The 27,368-nt window shown below is 36.0% G+C and overlaps 1 protein-coding gene across 1 annotated transcript; it reads right to left on the bottom strand.

The window, feature by feature from the left end:
• Positions 1-20,739: 20,739 nt before the first annotated feature.
• Positions 20,740-24,975, bottom strand: LOC145043493 (uncharacterized). The gene has a single exon (XM_078992175.1). The coding sequence runs from the start codon at positions 24,776-24,778 to the stop codon at positions 20,960-20,962; it is 3,819 nt and encodes a 1,272-aa protein (XP_078848301.1). The 5' UTR covers positions 24,779-24,975; the 3' UTR covers positions 20,740-20,959.
• Positions 24,976-27,368: the final 2,393 nt, after the last annotated feature.

Genomic DNA, 27,368 nt, shown 5'->3' with positions numbered 1-27,368 from the left:
GGTAATAATACTAGTTTTCGTCGAAGGAAATTATTTTAAAGTAAACGAAGCGTTATACGAGTACCGAGACACCACCTTATCAAGTGAGTGCATGATCTCTTTCATCTTACACATAGATATGAAGTATTTAATATAAATTACGTGTTGTGAGTGCATAGTTACTTTCATCTTACACATAGATACGAAGTATTTTATAGAAATTGCGTACTATGTGAGCATATTATATGAATACTTGTTGTCTATGTTGGATGAATGATTTTGTACATGTTTTAAATGATTTAAACTGTATATTTATTTTATATCTACAAATATTTGGGGATAAAACATGGGTAGACAAAATAGTTGGTGTGTGATGAAATAAAATGATAAGAGATAGGTGATGATACGAAGGTGATGATAATTAGGTGAGAATAGATAGGTGATGATGAATTGGTGATGTAGGATGAAAGATATTATAACCTTGTCTGACAATTTGGAGATGTAGTCATCTACCAGAGTATAGATGGCGACCACGAACTATTATAGACAACCCCGTGGAAACACAAGCAGGCTCATAACCTGTAGGTGATGAATTACGAGTTCAGGCGATGTTGTAACTAGGTATTCATGTGATGATACTCTAACTCTTACTATGAATTACGAGTTCAGGCAATGTTGTAACTACGTGTTCATGTGATGATACTTTATCCCTTACTATGAATTACGAGTTTAGGCAATGTTGTAACTATGTATTCATGTGATGATACTCCAACCCTTACTAGGTGCGTATTGAGGGAGTAATCCCCGAACCATTATTATCTATGTGATGTAGGCAATGATCCTTAAGAAAAGTCCTTAGGAACGAACATATAAGGAAATGCGATGTAAAGAGATGAGAGGTAAATATGATATAGAAGATGAACCTTAAGGTAATACTTTAGGAATATCAAATGAAGAAAATGGGGATGGGTAATCGGGTTACTTGTTTGACATGTATTATGATGATTAAACATAATAATTATATTATTGTGGGTTGAATACCCAATGTACTCACCAGGTTTCCCAACCTGACCCACTTAGTTTATTTATATCATAGGTGTTGATATGAAGTCACATTACACTGAGAGATTAAGGAGATATAAGTCACTAGTGATAATGAATGTAAGTTCTGTTTATGCTTATGTTTCGGTATTGACGATGACATCCCAAATGTTTTAAAATGAATAAAAATATTTTTCTTCGGAAATGATTTGATAATGTATTTATCATGTTTTACTGGGAACAAATTTCGCAACATTTTTATTAAAAGATGTACTCTAATGTTTTAAAGCATAAACAAAATCGGTCTTTTCTGGCCGTGAAAATGGGGATGTCACACTTGTCATTAATGTGTAGTCATTTCAAAGTTCGACTATGAATTACAACTCTGACTACGAAATGGTTGCATTTGGACTAGTATGTATAAATACCACTTATAGCACCAGTTTATTATAATCTCGATTTTATTATGAGTTCCTCACAAAATTTCAATGTTTGCTCATGCAACGAAGTAGATTGTTACTACTGTGATTCAGTCGAATCTTTTTTTACACCCTCTTCAGTCGGCCCATATATGTCAAATGAAAATTTTGAAGAATTGAAGAAGGCTGAAGAACAACAAGAACAGGACAAAGAGTCATCCCAACTTCTCACTCAGCGTGGTAATGATATTGCATCGGAATGCAAAGAAGCTCAAGAATGGATAGACCTCAATAAATACAAAATCAACGAGCATGAAGAATTGATAAAAAAAAGACTAATAAGACAATCAGAACGACTGAAAAATGGCTTGCTGAGAAGGACGAGTAGTTGATACAACTTAAGGTGAAAAAGGATCGTTTGGAAGATAAAATGAGAATTAGGGATGACTATATAACAATCGAAAAAGAGAAGTACTTATTGCAGTTCCCAGAGTTCAAAAATTAGTTACAAAAATGTTGTAACATTATCATGATACACCTTAGGATGCAAAAGGATCATTTGTTGTTTTTTTAAATAACATCTTGTAATTGTTATAATCTACAAACTAAATATTATAATATAAAGGCTTCATTAATTGTTATAATATGCAAACTAAACTAAAATATGAAAGCATAACAATGTCTTGTAAGATTTAATACAAAAATTACAATACATAATTAGTTAACAACTCTTCATTTCAAGGTTGTTTTATACCAAAATCAGCATCATAGCTTTGTGGCAACTCGCTAAACCACCAATATTAAATACCATTTCTGCAGTAGAAATTGTCATGCGATGTGCTCCATTACCGGACGCCCTTCCAGTACAATTGTTTCTCGTATGTCCTAGTTGACCACATGTAGAACACTCTTTTCTAATTAGACCCTCACCTTGGGATGGAATGTGGTATGTGTTTCTTGACCTGCATTACTGATATTTATCCATTATTGGTGGCTTAACAACCATCAAATCAACGGGGATATCCCATTCGGATAGCTTTGGCAAAGGGTTTATTGATTCCTCATACGTTTTCCTCAGTGTTTCAACAAAGTAAGCATTTAATGCATACCTCAAGCAGTCTTGGTAATTGTTCATTGTTAAACATCTTATGACATTACCATAAGGTATCCCATCAAGTTGCCAACCCTCTATCGACATCTTAGGCATGAACAAGGAGAGTGTACAGCCTCACACCCTTCTATACGGCCGCACACCCCTTTGTACGACCGCACACCCACCCTTATGGCTATACACCCACTTTGATGATCATATGTCGCCTCAAACTTGCAATATCACTCAGTATGGGACCTAGAACCACTCCTTGGATGCTAGTAGGACCTTGGAAACACCTCAAAGACACTCCCCATCATGAGTGTACGGCTGTACACTCATGGGCCATACACCCATGGTCGTACACACCTTTAGGGTGGCCGTACACCTCCCTCATTCGATCATATACTTTCCAGGTCCTTAGAGTAGTTTTCTATGTCGTTTAGTCATGAAATACCTTAATCTAATACATATATGTGTTAATATATGTTAATAGGATCCATTTTCATTCAAACCATTAGCTGATACTAGGCAGATCCTTACATTCGAATCCTACGTCAACAGTGAGTTCATATCCCTACAGTTTTTAATGTTTTTAAACATTTTAAAGGGGGAATACAAGCCAAACACAAGAATTTTTGTGAACTAAAACAGGAATGTTCTCAACAAGTAAAACTTATGCAATTTACACAAGTTAATAGATTTTCATAAACCATTTAGATACTTTATCCCTCTTGTAACATGCGGAGCATGGGGGTTACTTTCTACTCAAAATTGCATAGTTTTCAGAGCATATCATGAACATAACTTTTTAGTCAAACTATAATAGGTATAGTTTGGGAACTACTTTACTGATTTTTACGAATACGAACTACTTACATGGTTAAACAAATAAACTATGACGGATTTAGTTTATGACACATTACTACGAAAGTACAACAGTAAATAATTATTTTAGTATAATTATTTTAATCTACAAAACATACATCGGATTTTCATACGAAAGGACAGTACACTTATATATTATTACACGTAAAGTCATCAACATATATGGGAGAGACATCCTTAGGCGCTTACAACATTAACTAAGTGGAGGACTACCCTTATGAACCAGAATTTCCTAGAGGGAAAGTGTGGCTTTTGTGTATAGATCTATACGGGACTAACTATCCCGCACCTGGCTTCTAGCTACAGTCGGACCGGCAGGTCTACTGGTGACAAATGTCATAAAGGATATCGGCGCTTGTTTCACATTGTATCAAGTTTAAGTACGGTCATAAAACTCGTAAATCGTACGACTCTTTTATGTAATAATATACCTCTCATAAACAATTGCTTTAATAACATAAGTGTGACACTTATGCCTTACAGTTTTAGAACTATTAAAGCAAAAAACACACGTATACCACAAAAAATAAGGGATTTTCCCAGTCTAAACCTCATACTTTACATTCTGATGATAGCCAGGGTTTTCAATCGAAACATACTTACATACTGGTGATAACTAGGGTTTGATACGAATCATATTTACTTTTAATAGAAGAAAACATTTTATACAAATTCAATGGCTAGTTTCCATTACAAAAACATGCTTATGAACTCACCAGCTTTATGCTGATACGTTTTCAAAATCGCTTGTATTCTCAAGACAACAATAGATAGGTACTCTTGCCAGCTTTTGGAGAAGACGGAGCATTTTTGGAGTCTCGTCTTTATCTTTTTCTACTTTTGATAGATATACAAACTTGTACCTAACAATCAATGTAAATATTCATATTATATTGTAATATTTGTGCTTACTTTGATTACTATGATGCAATTGTTGTGATACTACATATGACGTCATCTACCCTCGGATGTTTCTACCGTCTGTCTTATGGTTCGAGGGTGTGACAGATTGGTATCAGAGCTATTGTCTATAGTAAACTTAGTATACTGAGCCTTACAAGGTATACAACTATAAACACTAAGGGGCTGAAGTACTCTGAACTAAAAGTATACTTTTAAAATATAAGTATTTTTACAAAAAGTATACAAGTATACCTACATACCAGAAATAGTATCATAAGTAGACAACACAAAAGTATTTGGATGTTGGACACTGCGGTTAAACCTCGGCAGTTATGTAATCATGTCTAGGGTCAATATAGCCTGATCAACTATATTTATTCTAGACATGACCAGCATGTGTTTGGGAGTGATTGAGGTGTTGTAGCAGGCCTAAAACTTACCAAGTATGTATAACAAGGAATCAATAGAACAAAACTGACAACTTAAAATACTATAGGAGTATTTTAGCCAGAGCCAAGTACATTGTAGAGATTCGTTCCAAGTGTTGCTACTCATTCTTTCTTAGCGATAGTTTACTTGTATTAGTAACTATTCCTTATTTATCGCTTAGTAGAACACTTTATCTAGCAGATAGAGATATACCTTGTTTCATATCTCTTGATTCAAAGTCTACGGGACTAATCATCTCCTTCTTCCTGATATAAAACGAGATGCCTCCAAAGAAACAACCCAACAGAAAGAACAACAATCCTCCAACAGATCCAGCTCCACCACCTCCTCAGTTCGATCCCACCATGTTTCAGGTAGCTGTTACTGCCGATGTAGTTTCCGCAATATCACATATAAATTATGGCGGCTCTAGCGGGTTGGGAAATGGTGCCCAACCCCTCAATCTCGATGGAAGCTAGGGACACCATAAGGAGCGTTCCTACAAATAATTCATGTACCCAAAGCCTAGATCATTTGATGGCAATGGAGGTGTCATTGCCTCAACTCGATGGATCGAGAAGATCGAATTGGTCTTCGAGATCTGTACATGTTTTGAAGCCAATAAGGTGAAGTTCGCTGCTTGTCCCTTCACAGACGGAGCACTGACCTGGTGGAACAGTCGGGTCATATCCCTAACCCTACCAGCAGCAAATGCTATGGGTTGGGAGAGCTTGAAAGAGCTCATGCTTGATGAATACTGCCTAAAGGCCAGATGCACAAACTGGCTCACGAACTATGGAACTTGAAGATGAAGGGTTCCGACATTGCTTCCTACACTACTAGATTTGAATAGCTAGCACTTCTTTGCCCAGGAATGGTCACCCTAGAAAGCAAAAAGATAGAGAGATACATTTGGGGATTGACGCCCCCAATGCAAGGAAATGTTTTGGCCGCCAGGCCAATCACTTTCGACAACGCCAAGTGCCTGGCACAAACTCTTATAGATCATGGAGTTGATCTTGAGAAAGTGACAGCCGCTGCCGAACCAGCAAAGGGGAGTGGTGAGGAAAGAAATTTCTGGAAGCAATGTAAGGGCCAAACTTCGTAGGAGCCCACAAAGAAACAACAAACAGTGGCAGTTTACGCTACTACTACTTCGGCCACTACTCCTGCAACTCAAGCACCTGCCAGTAGATATGCTGGTACCCTTCCTCGGTGCGACAATTGTAACTATCATCATAATCCCGGCCCATGCCATGAAAATCTTTGCAACAGCTGTGGCAAGAAAGGGCAAACAACTCAAGTTTGTAAGGCACCAGTCCAACCAACCAATCAGGCATCTGGAGCGGGTGTCAGTCAAGCCTGATATAGATGTGGTGAGATCGGACACTACAAGAGAAACTTCCCCAAGGCAACAACAACAACTGGAAGCACAGGGAGAGTATTGACTATGGGGCAAGAGGAGGCAGTTGCAGATCCCACAGTTGTTACGGGTACGATCCTCCTCTACAACTCTTATGCATGTATTCTTTTCGATTCTGGTGTGGAGAGAAGTTTTGTTAGTCATGCATACAAACATCTTCTCAAACATACACCTCAACCCTTAACCGAAACATTTACCTTTGATATGGCTAATGGAAAGAAAGAGAGCACTAACAACATGTTCGTAGGCTGTACTCTTACCCTAAACAATCATTCCTTTCCAATCAATCTTATGCCAGTTTCCATAAAGAGCTTCGATGTCATCATTGGCATGGATTGGTTAAATCCCAATCGTGCTGATATCCTTTGCTACGAAAAAGCTATTCGTCTCAATCTTCCCTTTGGTGGAACCCTCATGATTTACGGTGACAAACTCAATTCGAACCTCCGTATCATTTCGTGCATCAAAGCCTAAAAATTTCTGTGAAAGGAGTGTCATGCATTCCTAGCCCATGTCATTAATGAAAAACAGGAAGTTAAAGACCTCGAGAGCATCCCTGAAGTCTACAAATTTCTTGATGTCTTTCCTGAAGAACTCCCAGGAATCCCTCCCGAACGCCAAGTCAAATTTTGCATTGATCTAATCCCCGGAACTATCACCGTAGCTGAATCCCCATATCGCTTAGCGCCAGCAGAAATGCAAGAATTATCCAGCCAGCACAATGAGCTACTCAGCAAAGAATTCATTAGACCGAGTTCCTCACCCTGGGGAGCCCCGATCTTATTTGTGAAAAAGAAGGATGGATCTTTCCGGATGTATCGACTATCGCGAACTGAACAAACTCACCATTAAAAACCGTTATCCTCTTCCTTGGATCGACGACCTTTTCGACCAACTTCAAGGAGCCAGCTACTTCTTAAAAATAGACCTAAGATCAGGGTACCATCAGTTGCGAGTCCACGAGAGTGATATTTCTAAGACATCATTTTGGACTCGATATGGTCACTATGAGTTCGTAGTAATGCCCTTCGGTCTAACCAACGCACAGGCGATATTCATGGACATGATGAATCGGGTGTGCCGTTATTTTCTAGACAAGTTCGTAATCATGTTCATTGATGATATACTTGTCTATTCCATAAGCAAGGAAGATCACAGACAACACTTGAAATTAGTGCTGGAAACTCTAAGAGCGGAGAAGCTATACGCGAAATTCTCCAAGTGTGAATTCTGGATTCGAAAAGTAACTTTCCTAGGTCACGTGGTAAGCGAGGAAGGCATACACGTGGACCCTTCCAAAATCAAAGCAATAGAGAATTGGTCGGCACCGAAGACACCCACAGAAATCCGTCAATTCTTGGGTCTCGTTGGCTATTATTGCAGGTTCATCCAGAATTTCTCTAGGATTCCTAAGCCGCTAACCACTCTGAATCAGAAAGGTGTACTCTTTTGTTGGAGTGAAAAACAAGACGCTGAATTCCGAACACTGAAACAGGCCCTATGCAGCGTACCTATCCCATCTCTGCCCGAAGGGATGGAGGACTTCGCTGTCTACTGTGATACATCCAATTAGGGCCTAGACTATGTGCTCATGCAGCGAATAAAAGTTAGTGCTTATGCCTCGATACAACTGAAAGTACACGAAGTCAATTATACAACTCACGATCTGGAGGTGGGAGCAGTGGTCTTCGCATTGAAAATATGGAGACATTACCTCTACCGAACCAAGTGCACCGTCTTTACCTATCACAAGACACTACTAGAAAAACAGCCTTTTACGACGCTCATTGCGCGTCGTAAAAGGCTCAAACGACGCGCAAATGCGCATCAAGGAAGGCCCTGTCATAAAGAGAGACGACGCGCATTTACGACGCTCCTTTACGACGCGCGTTTACGACACGCAATGCATATCAAGGAAGGCCCTGTCATAAAGGAAGACGACACGCATTCGCGTGTTGTAACCTTATGACGCGTGTGTTAATGACACACAATGTGTATCAAGAAAGCCCCTGTCAAGAAAGGTCATGTCATAAATGAAGATGACACACATTTTTGCGTATCATAATTTTAAATGTTTAAAAAAAATTTATTTATAGATTTACTAATTTTCAAATTAAATAATACATTAAAAATCTCATAATACAAAATAAAATACCATAAATAACAAAGATAATTCATTTCACTAATATGTCAAATACAAATAATTATTCCAATAGTGAGTAAAAGTTATAAGAAAATGAACTCATTTATATACAATTGCATTATCTAGCTTACTATGTGCCAACAACTCTCTGTATGTTTACTTTTGCTTGAGTCTCGTTTCCTCCAAAGCTTCTAGCCATGCCAAAATATGATATCTTAAATTCATCAAGTCCTTGGCGTGAAGTCTTAGAAAGAAGCTTAACTGTAATCTCCAATCCTTCTACCAGACCCTAAAGATCATTATTGGCCATGTAGCAGGATCAACATGCAATCTCTTTTCTTCCTTCTTATTACTTGCAGCATCTTCTGCCTATTTGACCAAGGTTGTGCCTTCAGCAGTAACATGCTACATTGCATCAAAAAGATAAAAATAGATGACAACAAATACAAATAACTGCATTCAACTTTAAAAAAAAAAAATCCAACTCCTACATCACAAACCTATTTAAACATACTAGAGACAAGATTCAATCCATGGGGTATTTTTGGAAAATAGTCTGAACATTCTTGCAAATCATCAACCTGCAAGTGAAGGGTAGAAAGGGAAGAAACAAATGTTCACAACCAGTAAGAAATCTAAACACTAGAAGTTTCATAGTGATTGTTGATTCCTATAAACTCAAATGTGAGATGATAGCAATACTTGACCTCTGAAAACAAATAAACATAGCAATACTTGTCTCTACAGTTTCACGAATCATGATCCCACTCACTCCAGTGAAACCAGCCATTTTGCATCGTGCAACTGCGAAAAGTGAAAAATTTTAACACAAAAAAATTATAGTGATGAAATATATAAGAAAAGTATATACAAATAGATACAGGGTGCAGTGAGTTTTAACCTAGAATAAGTGCCCCATGTAGATCTACACCAACAAGGCATTGAGCCATTTGACCTTTCCTGATAATAATTCCAACAAAATTTCAATAGAAAAAAAATTGTTTGACCATTTTGAGAGTTAACAATCTATTCAATTATTTCTCCTCTTGTGAAAAGAATTATACATTCGAATACTTTTTTGAACATCATACATTTGATATATAAGTAACTTGAAAGGAAAGGCACAAATGAAGCAAAACAAAGAATGTGAATTACCAGGTGGGTATAGATAGGGGTCGACAGTGTTATAGTTATACAAAAAGGAAAAGGGACTTTGTGCATTCCGAGGAATAAAGGGAATGGGGTTGCTACTACTCCACTCCATTTGATCGACCCTCTTCTTGGTTAACATTATCTACCTTTCACAAGCTAGCTGAGTTTAACCTATTTGTACCTGGGATATAATAGGGTAGAAAAATATGGGATTCGGGGGGTCACAATCTGGTCCCCAATATGTGACTTCTAAAGGTTTCAGCTTCTGGATGTAGAGCTTCTTTAAGCCATCGATGATTGATGTAACAGTAGTTAAAGGAACCTGATAATGCATAAATAATATGAGATGAAAACATAATATTTAAAACATGGTTGATAAGTTTACAAGATGTATGTACTATGTATATGTATACTCACATATTAGTCAAGTTTGTAAGTTTTCCAAGTCCAACAGGCAGTGGGCCAGATAATTCATTTGAAGCCAGAATGCTAGGAAATGGAAATACAAAATTTTATATGAATATAGATCAAAGTTTATAATTTCAATATATTATTTTTCCTTCTTAGGGTTTTAAGAAGAAGTGTACAAGGGTAAAAAGGTGAAAAGAAAAGTTATTAGTTATTACAGTTTCTGCACATTTTTCATGTTGACAATCTCTTGGGGTATGGATCCTGAAAGCGATTTCCTTCCATGCTCCTAAAAAATGTTGAAGAAACAATCAAAGTGATGTTTTCTTTCTATTTATTGTATTGTAACAAGATAAGAACGGGTGATGTTGTCTACAGATTTACAAGGGTAGTTATTCTGCTGAGAACTCTTGGAAATGGGCCGGATAATTTGTTTACCATGAGAGAGCTGCATATAATCATGGTTTATTATTATAAGATTAAGATGTTTTATTAAAGTAAAATAATTATTTTTCACATGTAAAAAAATTGGGTGGTTCAGAAATCATACAGGTCAACCAAACGCATAGTAGCCCATTGGGGGAGGTAAAGTTCCATTGAGGTAGTTATGACTGAGATCCCTGGATTAATAAATCACAATTATAATTATTTTATTATTATCATTTCATAAACATAAAAGTCTTAACTTTTATTGATTAATAATGTCTCAAATCAGGTCTTGAAATTCCAATGACTTACCATAGACGACCGGGACAAGTTTTGATTGAATCAAGGTGTTACCCCATTCGATTAGCCCTCCATTAACTAGCAACCACCATGTTGTTAAAACATGTCTTAGTTCGCCTTGTCTTATCAATTCTGGAAGAGGACTTATGATTTATTAAAATCCTCACAACATCCATTACCATTGCCTCTCCAATCTAGCTTAATGCCCACCATGTAACCCTGCAAAATCCTTTTTTTCTTAAAAATCTTCACTGCTAAAAAACAATAGTTATAAGAGATGTTGAACCTTTGTTAAACTATCGTTTTGTCATAAGTGGAAAAGATTGAGTGCCAGTCACATACGATCATATTGGTGTCTATGGTCAAGAGTCATGTATACATCGAATTTTGCTCTTCAAACTACACAACTAATTAAAGATGTGGATCTATTTCGTTCATTTGTACCATCAAAATTGAGATTTTTCCCTTTTTTCTAGTTGCACTACACAAAAAATAATAGGTGCATCATGTTCAATTAGATAAAAATTGTTTAGAAAATCAAATTTGTATTTAAAAATCACAAGAAGATAGGGATGAATCAATACGTGAAATCCAACTTCCAACAGGCTGAAACCTTGGACCCAATCCTTGCAAAAGCTGATCAGATTCTTCCATGAGCTGTTTCTCACCAGGTAGCTGAAATCGAACCCTGGTTCTTGAACCCACTCCTTGAATCAAAGGTGGCTCTGGCTCAGTTGTTGTTCTTGTTTAAACACCATTATCTTCAGATTTTGTAGATGAACTCATTGGTTCATCAACAGATGCATCATTTGGTTTTACAAAGAAGTAAGGACACTTGCAGTCTGTTCCTCTGTATAGTATGATAATGCTTCCAGATCTTTAGACAACTAAACCCCCGGTCTTTCTCTAACAAAAAAAGCCCCAATGTTGATCATTATGGAAAAAAATAAAGATTCAAAGTCAAGAAAAACTAAAGCATTTGAGTTGATTTTGAATTTTGGACTAGTTGTTTGGAAGGAGGGAGTATTCATTTGTGTTTGTGAACAATAATTTTATACTACAGGAGAATAGACATTGTTTATCTAACATCAAGAAAAAAAGCCCCAAGAAGAAGAAGAATATGACCTGTGAGGTTCAAGAAAACCCCATCTGTTTACCTTCAATCACCGAAGACCACCACAACTTCCTTCTTCTTCTTCCTTTGATCTATCCAAACCCCAAAGGTCCTCCCCTTCGTTCTCAACAACCACTGGAGATGGAGTAGCATCTGACAAGACCAAGAGGCTCCCACTATTTTCATCGATCAGACCTCCACCCAAACCTTTCCCCCCTCCGTTTATTTCATCAAAATCAGACAAGAACCTGACTCGTTTACCCCAATTTTTACCGATGATGGAATCTAAGATGCCAAGGAAGGCTCACTGGGAACCGGAAATTTCCTCCTCCTCCTCATGAATAGATCGATCATCCCGATCTACCAGGCGCTACCTGCCCTGCTCCATCGGACTAATTGAGTCCCCTCCCTACGTGTAATCTGTTGGCGACAAGTAATAACAACCAAGGAGACCGCCGGAGCGCCCCCCTAGCTGCGGCAAACAAGAGAAGCGTTGTTGCTTCTCCCTTCCCCTTTCGTCAAATCGATCCCGCACCAGAGGTGCTTTCCCTTTCTCGATTGATTGCCATCATCGAGCCACCATGGTTGCTTGCATTCCTATCTTCCTTGCTCGATAGATGAACCACGACCACCGGACCAAAACTCCCGCTACCTTCGTCATTCTAATTCCCTTTTTTCGATTTATCTGTGGGGAATAAGAAACAAACGAGAATCAAGATTTGCATTCTTAATATTGAGAGTTGAGAGTATAATACTGAATTTGGGCTTTTTCTGACAATTTCAACATCGAGTGGGAGATATGGTGGTTCCTGTGGGTAGAAGTAAATGAGCCTTGACGGGGAAGAATCGGTGGTGGCGATCGGAGTGCAAGGGAAAGAAGCAAGCAACACTCGATGTAGGGAGGCGGAGGAAGACCGGAGAATATTTTTGTGGTCAAAGAACACACCCAGAGCTAAAGAGGGGAAACAAGGAAGGAAGGTGGGTTTTCTAATTTTTTTATTTCCTTTTTCCCGCTGCTCGTTGTTGAAGAGCGCGTTTCTAAAATTATAAAGCGACATTTCTAGTCGACACGCCTTTAACATAAGCACCTTCGTTTTTTTTTTTTGGTGAGACACTAATTCTAGGGCACGCAAAAATGCGCGTCCAAAATTCTTTAAATTTCTAAAGATCTAACATTATTTTTAGGGCACACCCTTTTGCATATCACTAATCAGTGCGTGTCGTAAAAATCACGTCATTAAAGGTCTGTTTTCTAGTAGTGAGAGACAAAGGCGATGGGTAGAGCTACTCTGTGATTACGAGTGCGAAATACGCTACCATCCTGGCAAGGCCAATGCAGGTTCACCTCGAGATTTTGGTAGTCACTATAGAAAGCTCTTGTCCTTAGACAGATGGGAAGAGCGAGAGGACCATCCAGATCTTGGAAGACATGTTGATAGCATGTGTAATCGACTTCGGTAAGTCGTGGGACATCCATTTACCTTTGGTTGAGTTCTACAACAACAATTACCATACCAACATTAAGGTTGCATTGTTTGAAGCTCTCTATGGCCATAAGTGCAGATCCCCTCTATCATGGGCTAAGGTGGGCGACACGTAGTTAGCCAAAGGGCAAGTCTCCGAAAGCACTCTCATAGGCCCAGAGATCATCCGTGAAACCATCGAAAAGATCGTACAAATCCGGGAACGACTGAAAGCCTCACGAGATAGACAAAAGAGCTACGCCGATAAATGATGAAAACCCTTGGAATTCCAGGTTGGAGACTGTGTTTTGCTGAAGCTCTCACCCTGGAAAGTCATGATATGCTTTGGAAAGCATGGAAAGCTAAATCCGAGGTACATAGGACCATTCGAGATCCTTGCTAGGATAGGTCACGTAGCATACAAACTTCATTTACCTCAAGAGTTTAGTAACATCCATCCCGTCTTGCATGTCTCGAATATTAAGAAGTGTTTATCCAACGAGACTCTTATGATCCCTCTCGATAAGATTGAAATCAATGAGAATCTCAACTTTGTGGAAGAACCAGTCGAAATCATGGATCGGGAGGTCAAACAAACAAAGCAAAGTCGCATCCCGATAGTGAAGGCTCGCTGGAATGCCAAGCGGGGACCTGAATTCACTTGGGAGCGTGAAGATTCAATGAAATAGAAGTACCCCATCTTTTTCCAAATCCATGATTTGTATCTTTATTCTTGAATTTCTAGACGAAATTCCCTCTAAAGAGGGGATGATATGACAACCCAAAACTTCTATCTTGTACGATTGGTCAATTATAGCAATAGTAAACTCGATTTTGTCACCTTTTAACACCGTTTAATGGTTTGTTAAAGTATTCTAAGCCTAGTGCAATCAAATTTTGGGTCATAGGTCAAGTAATACCAAGTCATAGTACAACATTCGGGCCATACACCCCCTTGAGAGGAGTGTACGACCGTACACATGGGTGTACGGCCACACACCCTCCCCACAACCGTACACCCGGGGTGATGGGTCACCCACCCCTATAAATATGAGGAGACCCCCTTTCTTTCACTCTTTTCTTCATTTGGCTGCACACTACTACTTTCTCTCTCTCTATAATCTTCACCCAAGAACCCTCCAAAGGCTTCAAAAACGTAAGTGATTCATCCCCTAGCTCGTTATTCTTGAAAAATCCTTTGATTCTTCATGTTTTTAGCCTTGTTCTTCATCCTTTGAAGGTGTATGGCCGCACACCTTCATAAGGTCGGCCATACACACCTTAAAGGATCTACAAAGTGAGAGTTTGGCCCTATCTTCTAGATGGAATTGGTATTAGCCTTGATACGCCTCAAAATCGACATCTTGGGCATGAACACGGAGAGTGTACGGCTGCACACCTACCCTTATGGTCGTACACCCATTTTGATGATCATATTTGGCCTCAAACTTGCAATATCACTCAGTATGGGACCTAGAACCACTCCTTGGATGCTAATAGGACCTCAGAAACACCTCAAAGACACTCCCCATCATGAGTGTACGTCCGTACACTCATGGGCCGTACACCCATGGTCGTACACACCTTTAGGGTGTCCGTACACCTCCCTCATCCGATCATATATAGTTCCGACACTTAGTTTAAGCATTTCCAGGTCCTTAGAGTAGTTTTCTATGGCGTTTAGTCATGAAATAACTTAATCTAATACATATATGTGTTAATATATGTTAATAGGATCCATTTTCATTCAAACCATTAGTTGATACTCGACAGATCCTTACATTCGAATCCTACGTCAACAGTGAGTTCATATCCCTACAGTTTTTAATGTTTTTAAACATTTTAAGGGGGGGATACAAGCCAAACACAAGAATTTTTGTGAACTAAAAAACAGGAATATTTTCAACAAGTAAAACTCATGCAATTGACACAAGTTAATGGATTTTCATAAATCAGTTAGATACTTTATCCCTCTTGTAACATGCGGAGCATGGGGGTTACTTTCTAATCAAAATTGCATAGTTTTCAGAGCATATCATGAACATAACTTTTTAGTCAAACTATAATAGATATAGTTTGGGAACTACTTTACTGGTTTTTACGAATCCGAACTACTTACATGGTTAAACAAATAAACTATGACGGATTTAGTTTATGACACATTACTACGAGAGTACAACAGTAAATAATTATTTTAGTATAATTATTTTTACTCTACAAAATATGCATCGGATTTTCATACGAAAGGACAGTACACTTATATATTATTACTCATAAATTTGTCAACATATATGGGAGACACGTCCTTGGGCGCTTACAACATTAACTAAGTGGAGGACTACCCTTATGAATCAGAATTTCCTTGAGGGAAAGCATGGTTTTTGTGTATAGATCTATACGGGACTAACTATCCCGCACCTAGCTGCTAGCTACAGTCGGACCGGCAGGTCTACGTGTGACAAATGTCATAAAGGATATTGGCGTCCGTTTCACGTCGTATCAAGTTTAAGTATGGTCATAAAAGTCGCCAATCGTACGACTCTTTTATGTAATAATATACCTCTCATAAACAATTGCTTTAATAACATAAGTGTGACACTTATGCCTTACAGTTTTAGAACAATTAAAGCAACAAATACACGTATACCATGGAAAATAAGGGATTTTCCCAGTCTAAACCTCATACTTTACATACTGGTGGTAGCTAGGGTTTTCAATCGAAACATACGTACATACTAGTGATAACCAAGGTTTGATATGAATCATATTTACTTTCAATAGCAGAAAACATCTTATACAAATTCAATGACTAGTTTCCATTACAAAAACATACTTATGAACTCACCAGCTTTATGCTGATACGTTTTTAAAATCATTTGTATTCTCAAGACAACAATAGATAGGTACTCTTGCCAGCTTTTGGAGAAGATAGAGCATTTTTGGAGTCTCATCTTTATCTTTTTCTACTTTTGATATATATACAAACTTGTACCCAACAATCAATGTAAATATTCATATTATATTGTAATGGTTGTGTTTACTTTGATTACTATGATGCAATTGTTGTGATACTACATATGACGTCATCCACCCTCGGACGTTTTCGTTGTCTGTCTTACGCTTCGGGGGTGTGACACAACCAAGTGTGACGTATAAAAACTCAAAGCGATCGTCACCATCTGTTTTAATATGTGTCACCGTACCTAGATTATGTTTGTCCAAATTGTGGAAATAAGTCAAATGTTTGGTAAAAGAATCCTCTTTCGTACCCCCTTAACAACAACAACAATGCATATTGCTTCGTACGCCATGCCTGATTGTATGAGATATTGATATTCAATTGAGCATTCATATCATTAATAATATCTTTTCCCCGATAAACTCTACTATAATCTTCAGCCAAAACATCAACAAGGTATTCACCCAAAACATATTTGTTTGCTTGTCGATGATTAGGTTGCAAAATTATTGAAGAACATGTGTGTACATCAACAAATTTATTCACTTGGAAAAGTCCATCAGAATTTTTAATTGTTTTTGCTCTTAGTAACCAAGAACAATTTTTTGAAACACACATACAGCCTCATACCTTGATTTGGTGGATCTACTTGTCTTCGTCTGAAACCTTCTCGAAGACATTTTTTACCAATAGCCCTTTTAAAAGTTCTTTGTTCTTAAATATACTCTCACATTCAATCTTTTGAAGATTGATGTCTACCATCTGTGTTGGGATATCTTCATTAAGATCAACTGGGCATGCTGGTAGAGGGGGCATACCGTAAAAAGGTTATCGGGAAACTTAGTTTTAACTTCATCACCCAACTCATCTCCATCTGAATTGCTTTCTTAAGTCGGTTATATCTAAACCTACATCAACATAATCCCCGTAAACATGTTTTTTTTTCATCTTTTTGACGCATAATTTTTTTCTTTTTACTTTTATCTACTACATGCCTATTCATAACTTTAACTTCTTGTTCAGGAACATCAACACAATGACCACCCACGTCATTAAGATATGTACCAACATCATCATCACTAACATACTTGTAATTCTCAGGATCCACATAGTGAATAGGTGAATAACTAACACTAACATTTTCAGCAACACTGTGAAATTGAGGTACACTAGGAGTATTGAAATTACCTATCGGACCGTTGCTCCCTTTATAGCTGCATAAATTACCAACTGGATGATTTCTACTCTGACCAGCCTCATTAACCTCATCTCCTTCATCAACCACCTCAAACACTTTCACAACCCTTCCTCCACTACATTTGATTACATTTATCAACATTCTAACATTCATGTCTTCAATTATGGCTATATAATAATTCAATTTAGGATGATGGAAAAGAAAACTAATTCTATATTTGTCTAACAAACCAATTTTGCTTCTCACCAAAGATACAAAATCACTATAACTAATATACTCAAAAAATATCAAGGCGAATTAAGAAATACCTTCGTGTAGACATACGTATTCCAGATTTGTTTCAATAATTTGTCATCTCCCACCGGTTACAAGACAAACCAAATATTCAATCATTTTAGAGAGATTTTAAAGAACTTTCGTAAAGAAATAACAAGTAAAATGATAATTTTCTACAAAAGTTTATATATAATAAGGTTATTTCGTAGTCAAACCCATTGATTTCATAGTCAAAATAAAAAAAATTAAAAAATAAAACATAATTTCGCAAATGAAAGAGAGGAAATCGCAGATGGACACAGTCCATCTGCGATTTTAGCCTGGTAATGCCTTTTATATATATATATATATATATATATATATATATATATATATATATATATATATATATATATATATATATATATATATATATATATATATATATATATATACGAAAAAAAATTAAAAAAATACCCCAACTGCGAATATACAAGTGGCTAAAGCACAACTGTGCTTTAGCCACTTGTACATTCGCAGATGAGATGTGAAAATCACAATTGGATCATTCTCATCTGCGATTTCTGTGGCCAATTTTGCAACTTCAATTTTTTTGGCTATTTTCCACAAAGTAATTAGTATATTTAGCTAATTTTGTCATTTTCTCTTAAATATTTATGTTAGGAGTGTGTAGCCTTGAATGAAATTTAAAATAAACTTGAGGTGTATTTTGGCTTTTGATGCTTCTGAAAGTGTTGGTGGCTACTATTCGCTATGAAGAAATTGCTTCATAAGGCCATGTCGCTTTAGTTAATTTCTTTTCATGTGCTAAAATTCAAAATCAATTTGTTTATAAACATTACAAGAGTGGTGTGACTTAGACATTACCATCAAGTCTGAATTGGTTCAAGTCCCATCTGGGACATAAGTGGATTAAGAAGTAGTGTAGGAGTAGGTCAGATTTTTCGTTAAAAAATGGTTTGTTAATTTGACTAAATATGTATTTGTAGGGTCGTTTGGTAGCATGGATGACATCAATTGTATATACTTTGGGGATCTAGAGAACAATATGGGTCAAGTGTTAACCAAGCTACCTAATTATCTCATGTATCTGATCCAAGCTTATAACACCATCTGATCCACTCACTTTGTCCTCCTCAAGGAGCTTGAGGGTAGTTTTAGGTTTATACTTTATGATGTCAAGGATAAAACCATATTTGTCTCATTTGTAAGTGTTCTCTCCATACTATTATTACTCCCATGTGTCATGTTATTTACAATAATATAGATGGCATTTTAGACCTTTTTATTCAATATGGTAAAACAGTGATTATCCATACGGTAGTGATAAATGAATGAAGCTTTTATGGGGCATAACAGTTGATAGCACAATTGAAATTTCTCATAACTCGGTGGTTATAAAGTCTAGCTGCTCCAAGATCCTGTCATTGACCCTTTCATTTTGTTTTTCTTTTAAAGGTTAAATGCAAAAAATTTCAATCGAAGGAGGTAGTAAAGCTTTACTAAAGTTTAAAGAATAAAAAGATAACCGAACACAAAAGCTTCAAGATAAGGATGTATTACGGATACAATGAGAAAGATAATGATGATGCTTTTGGAGGAGATAGTAAAGCTTTACTAAAGTTTAAAGAATAAAAAGATGATAAATACAAAAGCTCCAAGATAAGACTATATAGAACAAGAAAGATAATATGATGTTTTTTGGTACTTTGGAAATGACATATAGAGAGTAAAGATTATGTGAACAGTTTATTTTACTTTATTTATGAAAGTTTCTCTTAAGAGCAAGAAAGTTTATAGCGGTGGTTGTTCTCATCGGTTGTAAGTTGGTTGTTTTAGTTATTTTGGTCGTTTCTATAACAATGTTATAATAGGACAAATGAAAGTAGGATGATATAAAGGAAACTAAAATAAATCTATTGTTTTTACATTGGTAAAGCCGTCCACCGGACGGGTATACCACTAGTTACCTTGGCTTCAAAGCACCAATCTAATAAGTGTAAACCTCCCTCCATGTGATAAAGTCTTTACTTCCACTCAAAAGCTTCATTTTAAAATTTGATAATAGGACGCCAATATTGTATTATAGACCTATTGCCCGCAATTGGAATACCCAAACACTTGCATAGAAAAGTCCCCTGAGAGATTAACAAGATTCACCATTCTTTCCTTCTTTCCACTTCATGGAACCAACCCCCAAATTATTATTATTATTTTTTTGTAAAATAACTTTCTATCCGGAAGCCAATTAGACAAGCTCAATATCCGAGTAATGGTCATAACAAATGAAAGTAGGATTCACCATTCTTTGAAGTCTCCTCTTCCCATTTTAACTCCATCAAATACTAATCCTCATTTAGCTTCCAAAAGAATCACATTTACACCATTCATATCAATAATAAATATAAAAAAAAAGGAGATAAAGGTCTATAGAAAAATGAGATAAACGTTTTTCTGAACCCAAACCTTTTGAGATCATAAACGTTAACCAAAAGGGATGAAAAACAAGAGTGAAGCACGTTTAATCCAACTTCCATTTTTTTTTTTTTTGAAAACCAATCAAGATACCTTCAATTCAAATGATTATGTATTTTCAAAATCAACTACATATAAATAAATTGTTTCTTTGTAATTTTAGACCAACAATCATCTCATTCACTATTCACTATCAAAGACCCATCTAGGATTTGCTTCCTTGAATGTAAACACATTGAGTTGGACTACCAAAGAACTAAATGATGTGCTTCAATGGGTTGGCTAAAAAATTTGCGCTTACTTTATATGTGCATTAGAATTCTAAGGGGATCGGATACCATCGGGATAATAAATGCAATGAAAGAATTACACATCATGATTTCCAAAATGTCTCACATCCATAGTTTTGATCTCACATTGAATTTTCAAAGCACAATTGTGTAACAAATGAATAGACACAATTATATTGTTACTTCTAACATTTATAATTTGATAATTTTACACATTCTTTAAAATTACACAAGTATTGAGTCATTCCTAGTTATTGAACTTCTTGATTTCTAAATCAGAGATCAAAATTAACACCGAACATCTTCAACTCATCAAACATTTGATCGTTTTTATCATCATATTATATAACATCACATCAATAATCAACAGAAACAACTCTATAGACTTCTTTCATATCATCAAAGGACAACAATCCCAACAAACAAAACTCAAAACCCACATTGATCTAGCAGATCAAGATTATTTTTTTTACTTTTATGAACCAAAAGCAAATCATTTCAACGCCATAACTATTTTCCTTAGCACGTTAATACATAATCAAGATTCAAGATTAATGAAATTAACCTCAAAATTTGGATTTAATCAGCCGGTTCTAGAAACATACGCCACAGAAACAGCAGCAGCTGCTACAAGTGTACTTGCAGATGACACCATTGCCCAGAAGCTCTTCTCCTTACGAACTTCAGCAGCAGAATTTTCAACCATTTCAAGTTTCCTCTTCATTTCTTCAACTCTGCTCTCTTTCTCCTTGAAAACCCTCTTGATTTCTTCAAGTTCTGTAGCAGGATCTTTTATCTCTTCTTCATACCCATTTCCACTTCCTAGGTCAAAATCACGAGTGGTTTCATTACTACCCGATAATGTTTTCTTCAAGATATTCAAGACCCGATTTGAATTAGCTTCTGCTAATCCAATTTTGGTCTTTGTTTTATCAAATTCGACACGGGCTTCTTCAAGTTTTTCTTCTAAAACAGCCATGTTTTTCGTCAACTCGGCACAACGATTTTCCAACTCGTTCTTTTCTGCAAGATTTTTCGAATTTTCGTTTGTAGTTCTTGATAAATCTTCATGTAAATCTTTGATTTTCTTTTCCAGTTTTGTAATCGTGCGTTGAAAATCGGTTTTAGTGGCTTCTTGTTCATGAAGAGTCTTGAGGGCATTGTCTCTTTCGATTGTGGCTTGATCGAATGAAGCTTTGTAGTGGCTAACTTCTTCCTCTAACTGCTTAAGTTTCTTGTTTTGATTGAATGTAGAGCTTTCGAGTGATGAAATTGTGTCTTGAAATGCGATCAATTGTTCTTTCATGTCGACGATTTCATTTTCCGCTTGAAACTTGGCATCTTGTAATTCAGAATTCTCTTGAACTATCTGCTCGATTGTAAGCTTCTGGAGCTCTACTTCTTTCATGGCATCCTGCAAATCTTTTAGAACTGAACTTTTATCGCTATCCAAACTTTTGATAACTTCCTCTCTTTCGATTGTGGCTTGATCCAATGAGGCTTTGTAATGGCTAACTTGTTCCTCTAATTGTTCAAGTTTCTGGTTTTGATTGATTTTAGAGCTTTCGAGTGATGAAATTGTGTCTTGAAATGTGATCAATTGTTCTTTCATCTTAGCGATTTCACTCTCCCCTTGAATCTTGGCATCTTCTAATTCACTTTTTTCTTGAACTATTTGCTCGATTGTTTGCTTCTGGTGCTCTACTTCCTTCATGGCATCCTGTAAATCCTTTAGAACTGAACTTTTATCGTTATCCAAACTTTTGATAACTTCCTCTCTTTCGATTGTGGCTTGATCCAATGAAGCTTTGTAGTGGCTAACTTCTTCCTCTAATTGTTGAAGTTTCTGGTTTTGATTGATTGTAGAGCTCTCGAGTGATGAAATTGTGTCTTGAAATGCTATCAATTGTTCTTTCATTTTAGCGATTTCACTCTCCCCTTGAATCTTGGCATCTTCTAATTCTGTTTTCTCTTGAACTGTTTTCTCAATTGTATGCTTCTGCTGCTCTATTTCCTTCATGGCATCCTGTAAATCCTTTAGAACCAAACTTTTCTCGTTCTCCAAACTTTTGATAAGTTCATCTTTTTCGATTATAGCTTGATCCAATGAAGCTTTGTAGTGGGTAATTTCCTCCTCTAATTGTTGAAGTTTCTGGTTTTGATTGATTTTGGAGATTTCATGTGATGAAATCGTGTCTTGAAATGCGCTCAATAGTTCTTTCATCTTGACAATTTCAGTTTCTCCTTGAATTTTGGCATCTTCTAATTTGGTTTTTTCTTGAACTATCAGCTCGATTGTATGCTTCTGGTGCTCTATCTCTTTCATGGCATCCTGCAACTCTTTTTGAACTGAACTCTTCTCATTTTCCAAACTTTCAATACGTTCATATGTTTCTTTCTTCTCTTCAATCAACCCATCAATCTGCTTTTGCATTATTACCTCATTTCCTGAACTTGTGGCGTATTTGCTCTCCACATCATGTAAATCTTCGATTTCTTTTTCCATTTCTGTAATCTTGTGTTGCAAATCGGTTTTCATGGCTTCTTGTTCTTCAAGAGTCTTGAGGGCTTCATCTCTTTCAATTGTGGCTTGATCCAATGAAGCTTTGAAGTGACTAACTTCTTCCTCTAATTGCTTAAGTTTCTCGGTTTGATTGATTGTAGAACTTTCAAGTGATGAAATTGTGTCTTGAAGTTCGATCAATTGTTCTTTCATCTTGACAATTTCATTTTCCCCTTGAATCTTGGCATCTTCTAATTCGGCTTTTTCTTGAACTATCTGCTCGATTGTATGCTTCTTGTGCTCCAAATCTTTCATGGCATCCTGCAACTCTTTCAGAACCGAACTTTTCTCGTTCTCCAAGCTTTTGATTTGTTCATCTTTTTCTTTCTTTTCTTCATCCAAATCAATGATTTGCTTTTGCAATATCACCTCGTTTCCTGAACTTGTGGCATATTTGTTCTCCAGATCATGTAAATCTTCGATTTCTTTTTCCATTTCTGTAATCTTGTGTTGGAAATCGGTTTTAATGGCTTCTAGTTCTTGAAGAGTCTTGAGGGCTTCATCTCTTTCAATTGAAGCTTGATCCAAAGAAGCTTTGTAGTGGCCAACTTCTTCCTCTAATTGCTTGAGTTTCTCATTTTGATTGATTGCAGAGCTTTCAAGTGATGAAATCGTGTCATTAAATGTTGTCAATTGTTCGTTCATCTTGACGATTTGATTCTCTCCTTGAATCTTGGCATCTTCTAATTCGGTTTTTTCTTTAAGTATCTGCGCAAGCATGAGCTTCTGGTGCTCTAACTCTTCCATGGCATCCTGCAAATCTTTCAGAACCGAACTTTTCTCAATCTCCAAACTTTTGATTTTTTCATCTGTTTGTTTCTTTTCTTCAACAAACCCATCGATTTCGTTTTTCAGTGCTACCTCGTTTTCTGAACTTACAGCATACTTGTTCTCCAGATCGGTGATTTTCTCTTGCAATTCTTGCTCTTCAAATTTCATGTCCTCTATGTAATCCTTGAGTTCACTCAATAAATTTTGCAGCTCTTCGTTCTTTCTCTCCTGGGTGTTCTTATCATCTTCAATCGCCTTTATTTGTTGCAGTAGGGTATCAACAGTTTTCTTCAAAACATCAATCTGTTCATTCGCTTCAACAAAACTCTCCTGAATCAAGTTCTTTTCACTCGTTATTGACTCAATCCGTTGCATATTGACTTTATTTTCGCGGACTAATCTGTCAAAATTAGCCTGTAATTCCAAAATTTCTTCCGAATTATAGGCCTCTGTTTTTTCTGCTTCCCTTACCTTCATCTGCAACTCATCCACCTCTTGAATTTTAGCACCTAACATGGCCCTAACTTCATCCCTCTCACCACAAGCACGAGATGAAACACGTCTCTCTTCATCAACCTTAGCCATAAGTTCATCGACTCTTCTGTTCAAATCCATAATCTCGGATTCTTTCTCACTCTTCGATTTCTGCATTTCACTCTTTTCCTCCAAAGCCCTTTTCATCTCACCCTCCAAGCTCCCGACTTTCTCCATCAAACTCTCGATTTTTTTCTCCGCCTGTTGATTCACCTGCTGAGTTACAAAAACGGAAACTAATCCCTTCTCAATCTCCAACATCACCGCTTGTTCAGTCACCCCATTAATCTCCGACTGCAACAAGCTTTTATCCATTTCAGACCGACTCAACTCGGATTTCAGATGAGCGTTCGACTTGGTTAATGAATCGACCTGTTGACGCCGCTCAACAGTCTCTTTAAGTAACAATGCATTAAGAGATTTCAGTTTCTTAATCTTCACCGGAGCAGGTTCATCCATTTCGTTATCATGGGCCGTGTCTTGGGATTTGCTGGAGTTGCTTTCAGCTTGGGGGTCTGTTTTCTTTTTAGCCATTGATTAGGGTTTAGTGCTTTGTGCGGTATTGAGATTAGGATTTGAGATTGAAGATGAAGGGTTTAGAATTTATCGAAGGTTTAGAATTTTTGTGGTGGAGGAGGATAAGAAGGTATATGAGAGGATTGTGTTTTTAGGGTTTATGTTCGACTTCGGGTTTGAATTCAAAATTTATTGGCCCGGGAATCGAGAGAAATACATGCGCTGGGCAAGTTGAGGGGTAGTGTTAAGTTACATATTTAGTCCTTAAACTATTTATAAACTTCAGTTTTTTGAACAATTAATAATCACTTTTACATTGGTAGTCTATAGTAGTCCTAATCAGTTGGCGAACATTTTTAAACACGTTTTTGTGACATTTTTTGTGATCTGCTTTAATTAATTAGTGTACGTGTCCACACGAGCTTTATAATTGCCCTTATTCATTAAAATAATAATATAAAATACAAGTGCGTCTAAATTCATTATTTTTGGACTTCAAAAAAAACAGCGATCACAAATAATGAATATGAGATTGTGAAAAAGTTTTTTCTTTGTTTTAAACAAAGCACCACCAATAAATTCTCATGGATACAATTTTATTATTTAGGAATAATACTTATAATATAAACGTTCCCAGCAAATAATTATTGAGTATCCTTTTTCATACGAGTATCAATCCATACCACTATGTTATGTTTATTGGATCTCTTTGGATAAATTAGATTATAGCTTATTAGTTTATTACTATATTTATTAGTTTATTTGTGGTGGAAATAAACAATAAGCGATAAGCAAAGGAAGATGCTTATTAAAATCAGTTTATTTAGCTTATGTGTGTCATAATAAGCTAATTTTTAAGAATTCATATCCAAAAACTTAAACTTAGCTTATTGTTTGTGGGAATAAACAATAAGTAATATGCACCCTCATTTTTCCCTATTCAAACACCCCCTAAAATTGTAAGATGTGAACATTGGGCAAGTACCTCATTTGCAATATCTAAAACCGAACCAAATTCTCCAAGTAACCGAACAAACCGTGAGGAGATGTGTAACAATGCTTTGGTTTTAAAGGTGCCGGCTAAATATTAAAAAAAAATCAAAATCATTCAAAAATACGAAATAAAATAAAAATCTCCAATATATATAAAAATAAGTTCTCAATAGATCTTGAAAATTGAATAAGAATTCAAAATATACTATAGCAATCTACTCTAGTAAATGAAGATTTTTTTTGTCACAGTTCATATTCTCATTCAATGTATCAAATGTCATTTTGTAGTTATTTTGAATTAATTTTTTTTTTCACGTGTAATTTTATAAGTTCTCTTATTTTATTAAATTTCATATAATATTTTAATGTAATAATTACAATAAATATACTAATAAACAAATATCAATTTCATTAATGAACTTACCTTCTAATTTCAAAATTCTCAAATTAAAGTTCATTTGTTTCTTTTGTTTATTTATTTAAATTATTTGTTTAAATTTAACATGTGGATGGTGGGGTATTTTCAAATTTAACCCTTAAGTATGAATATTGTATTTAGCCCTTGTATGTGAAAAATGTTGCAAGATAACCCATAGTGGCATTTTTGTAAATCTTTGGACGAGGCCACGTACGTTGGGCGTATGTGCATGATTCTCAAACCCTAATTTTTAAGGTGCGTTTGGTACAAAGAAATTGAATTGAAGCAAATAATGAAAATGTAGAGAAAGAGAATTAAACTTGAGAAAAAAAAATTGATTCAATTGTTTGGTACAATAGAAAGTTTATCAGAGACATCTAACCGAAAATCAATTTTCGTCTTTTGTTTGAAGTATGCAATGGAATAGAAATGAGTTTTTTTAGCTTTCATCTTTTTTCAAACAACATTGATTTAAAATAATGTCATTGTTATTTATATATTAATTTATCACGTTATATATTTCTATATTTTTTCATTTTTCATTTTTCAATGTACTTTTTTTACGAATTATTTTTATAACTGTTGATTAATATTATGCATCTTCATTTTTTTCAAACAACAAATATCGTCATTTTTCTTTTCAGAAACACATGACCAACAATCTACATTACATTCAACACAATATAACTAGAAATCAATAGGAAAAATTCATATAAAAAAGATATATGTTTTTAATCATTACATGTTAGAGAAAAAGAAAATCGTTGAGCAATTTTAAGTAAAATTAACTGTTATATACATACATAAAACAAAAGTACATAATATGTTGAAAAGTTACTCTTGCTCATCTTGGCTCCAACCAAAAATTCACAACAATGTAGATTCTCAATCTGAACTCCATGTTACTTTCATCCACAAGCTCCCTGCAAGTATAGTAAAGATTTTAGCATTATTGATTTTCTCACCTTTTGTAAAAAATACTTTTTTTCCTCCTCCCCTTTATACCCGTTGTAACATTTCCAATGGATGTTATCAATGAAGCGTACCCTTTAGGTGTAGAACCCTGATAGTTATAATGATATAAACATGTCATAAATCTTATAATATTAATATATATGGAGACACTTATTCATCCATTTTTCGTTCATGTTATTGGTTAAGAAACTCAATTGACCTAAGAAAAGCATAAGGCCCCGA

This window comes from Lactuca saligna, chromosome 4 (assembly GCF_052625555.1).
Source record: "Lactuca saligna cultivar CGN05327 chromosome 4, ASM5262555v1, whole genome shotgun sequence".
Lineage (NCBI taxonomy): Eukaryota > Viridiplantae > Streptophyta > Magnoliopsida > Asterales > Asteraceae > Lactuca > Lactuca saligna.
The sequence above is the reverse complement of the archived record's forward strand: the minus strand, read 5'-3'. Positions and strand labels throughout refer to the sequence as shown.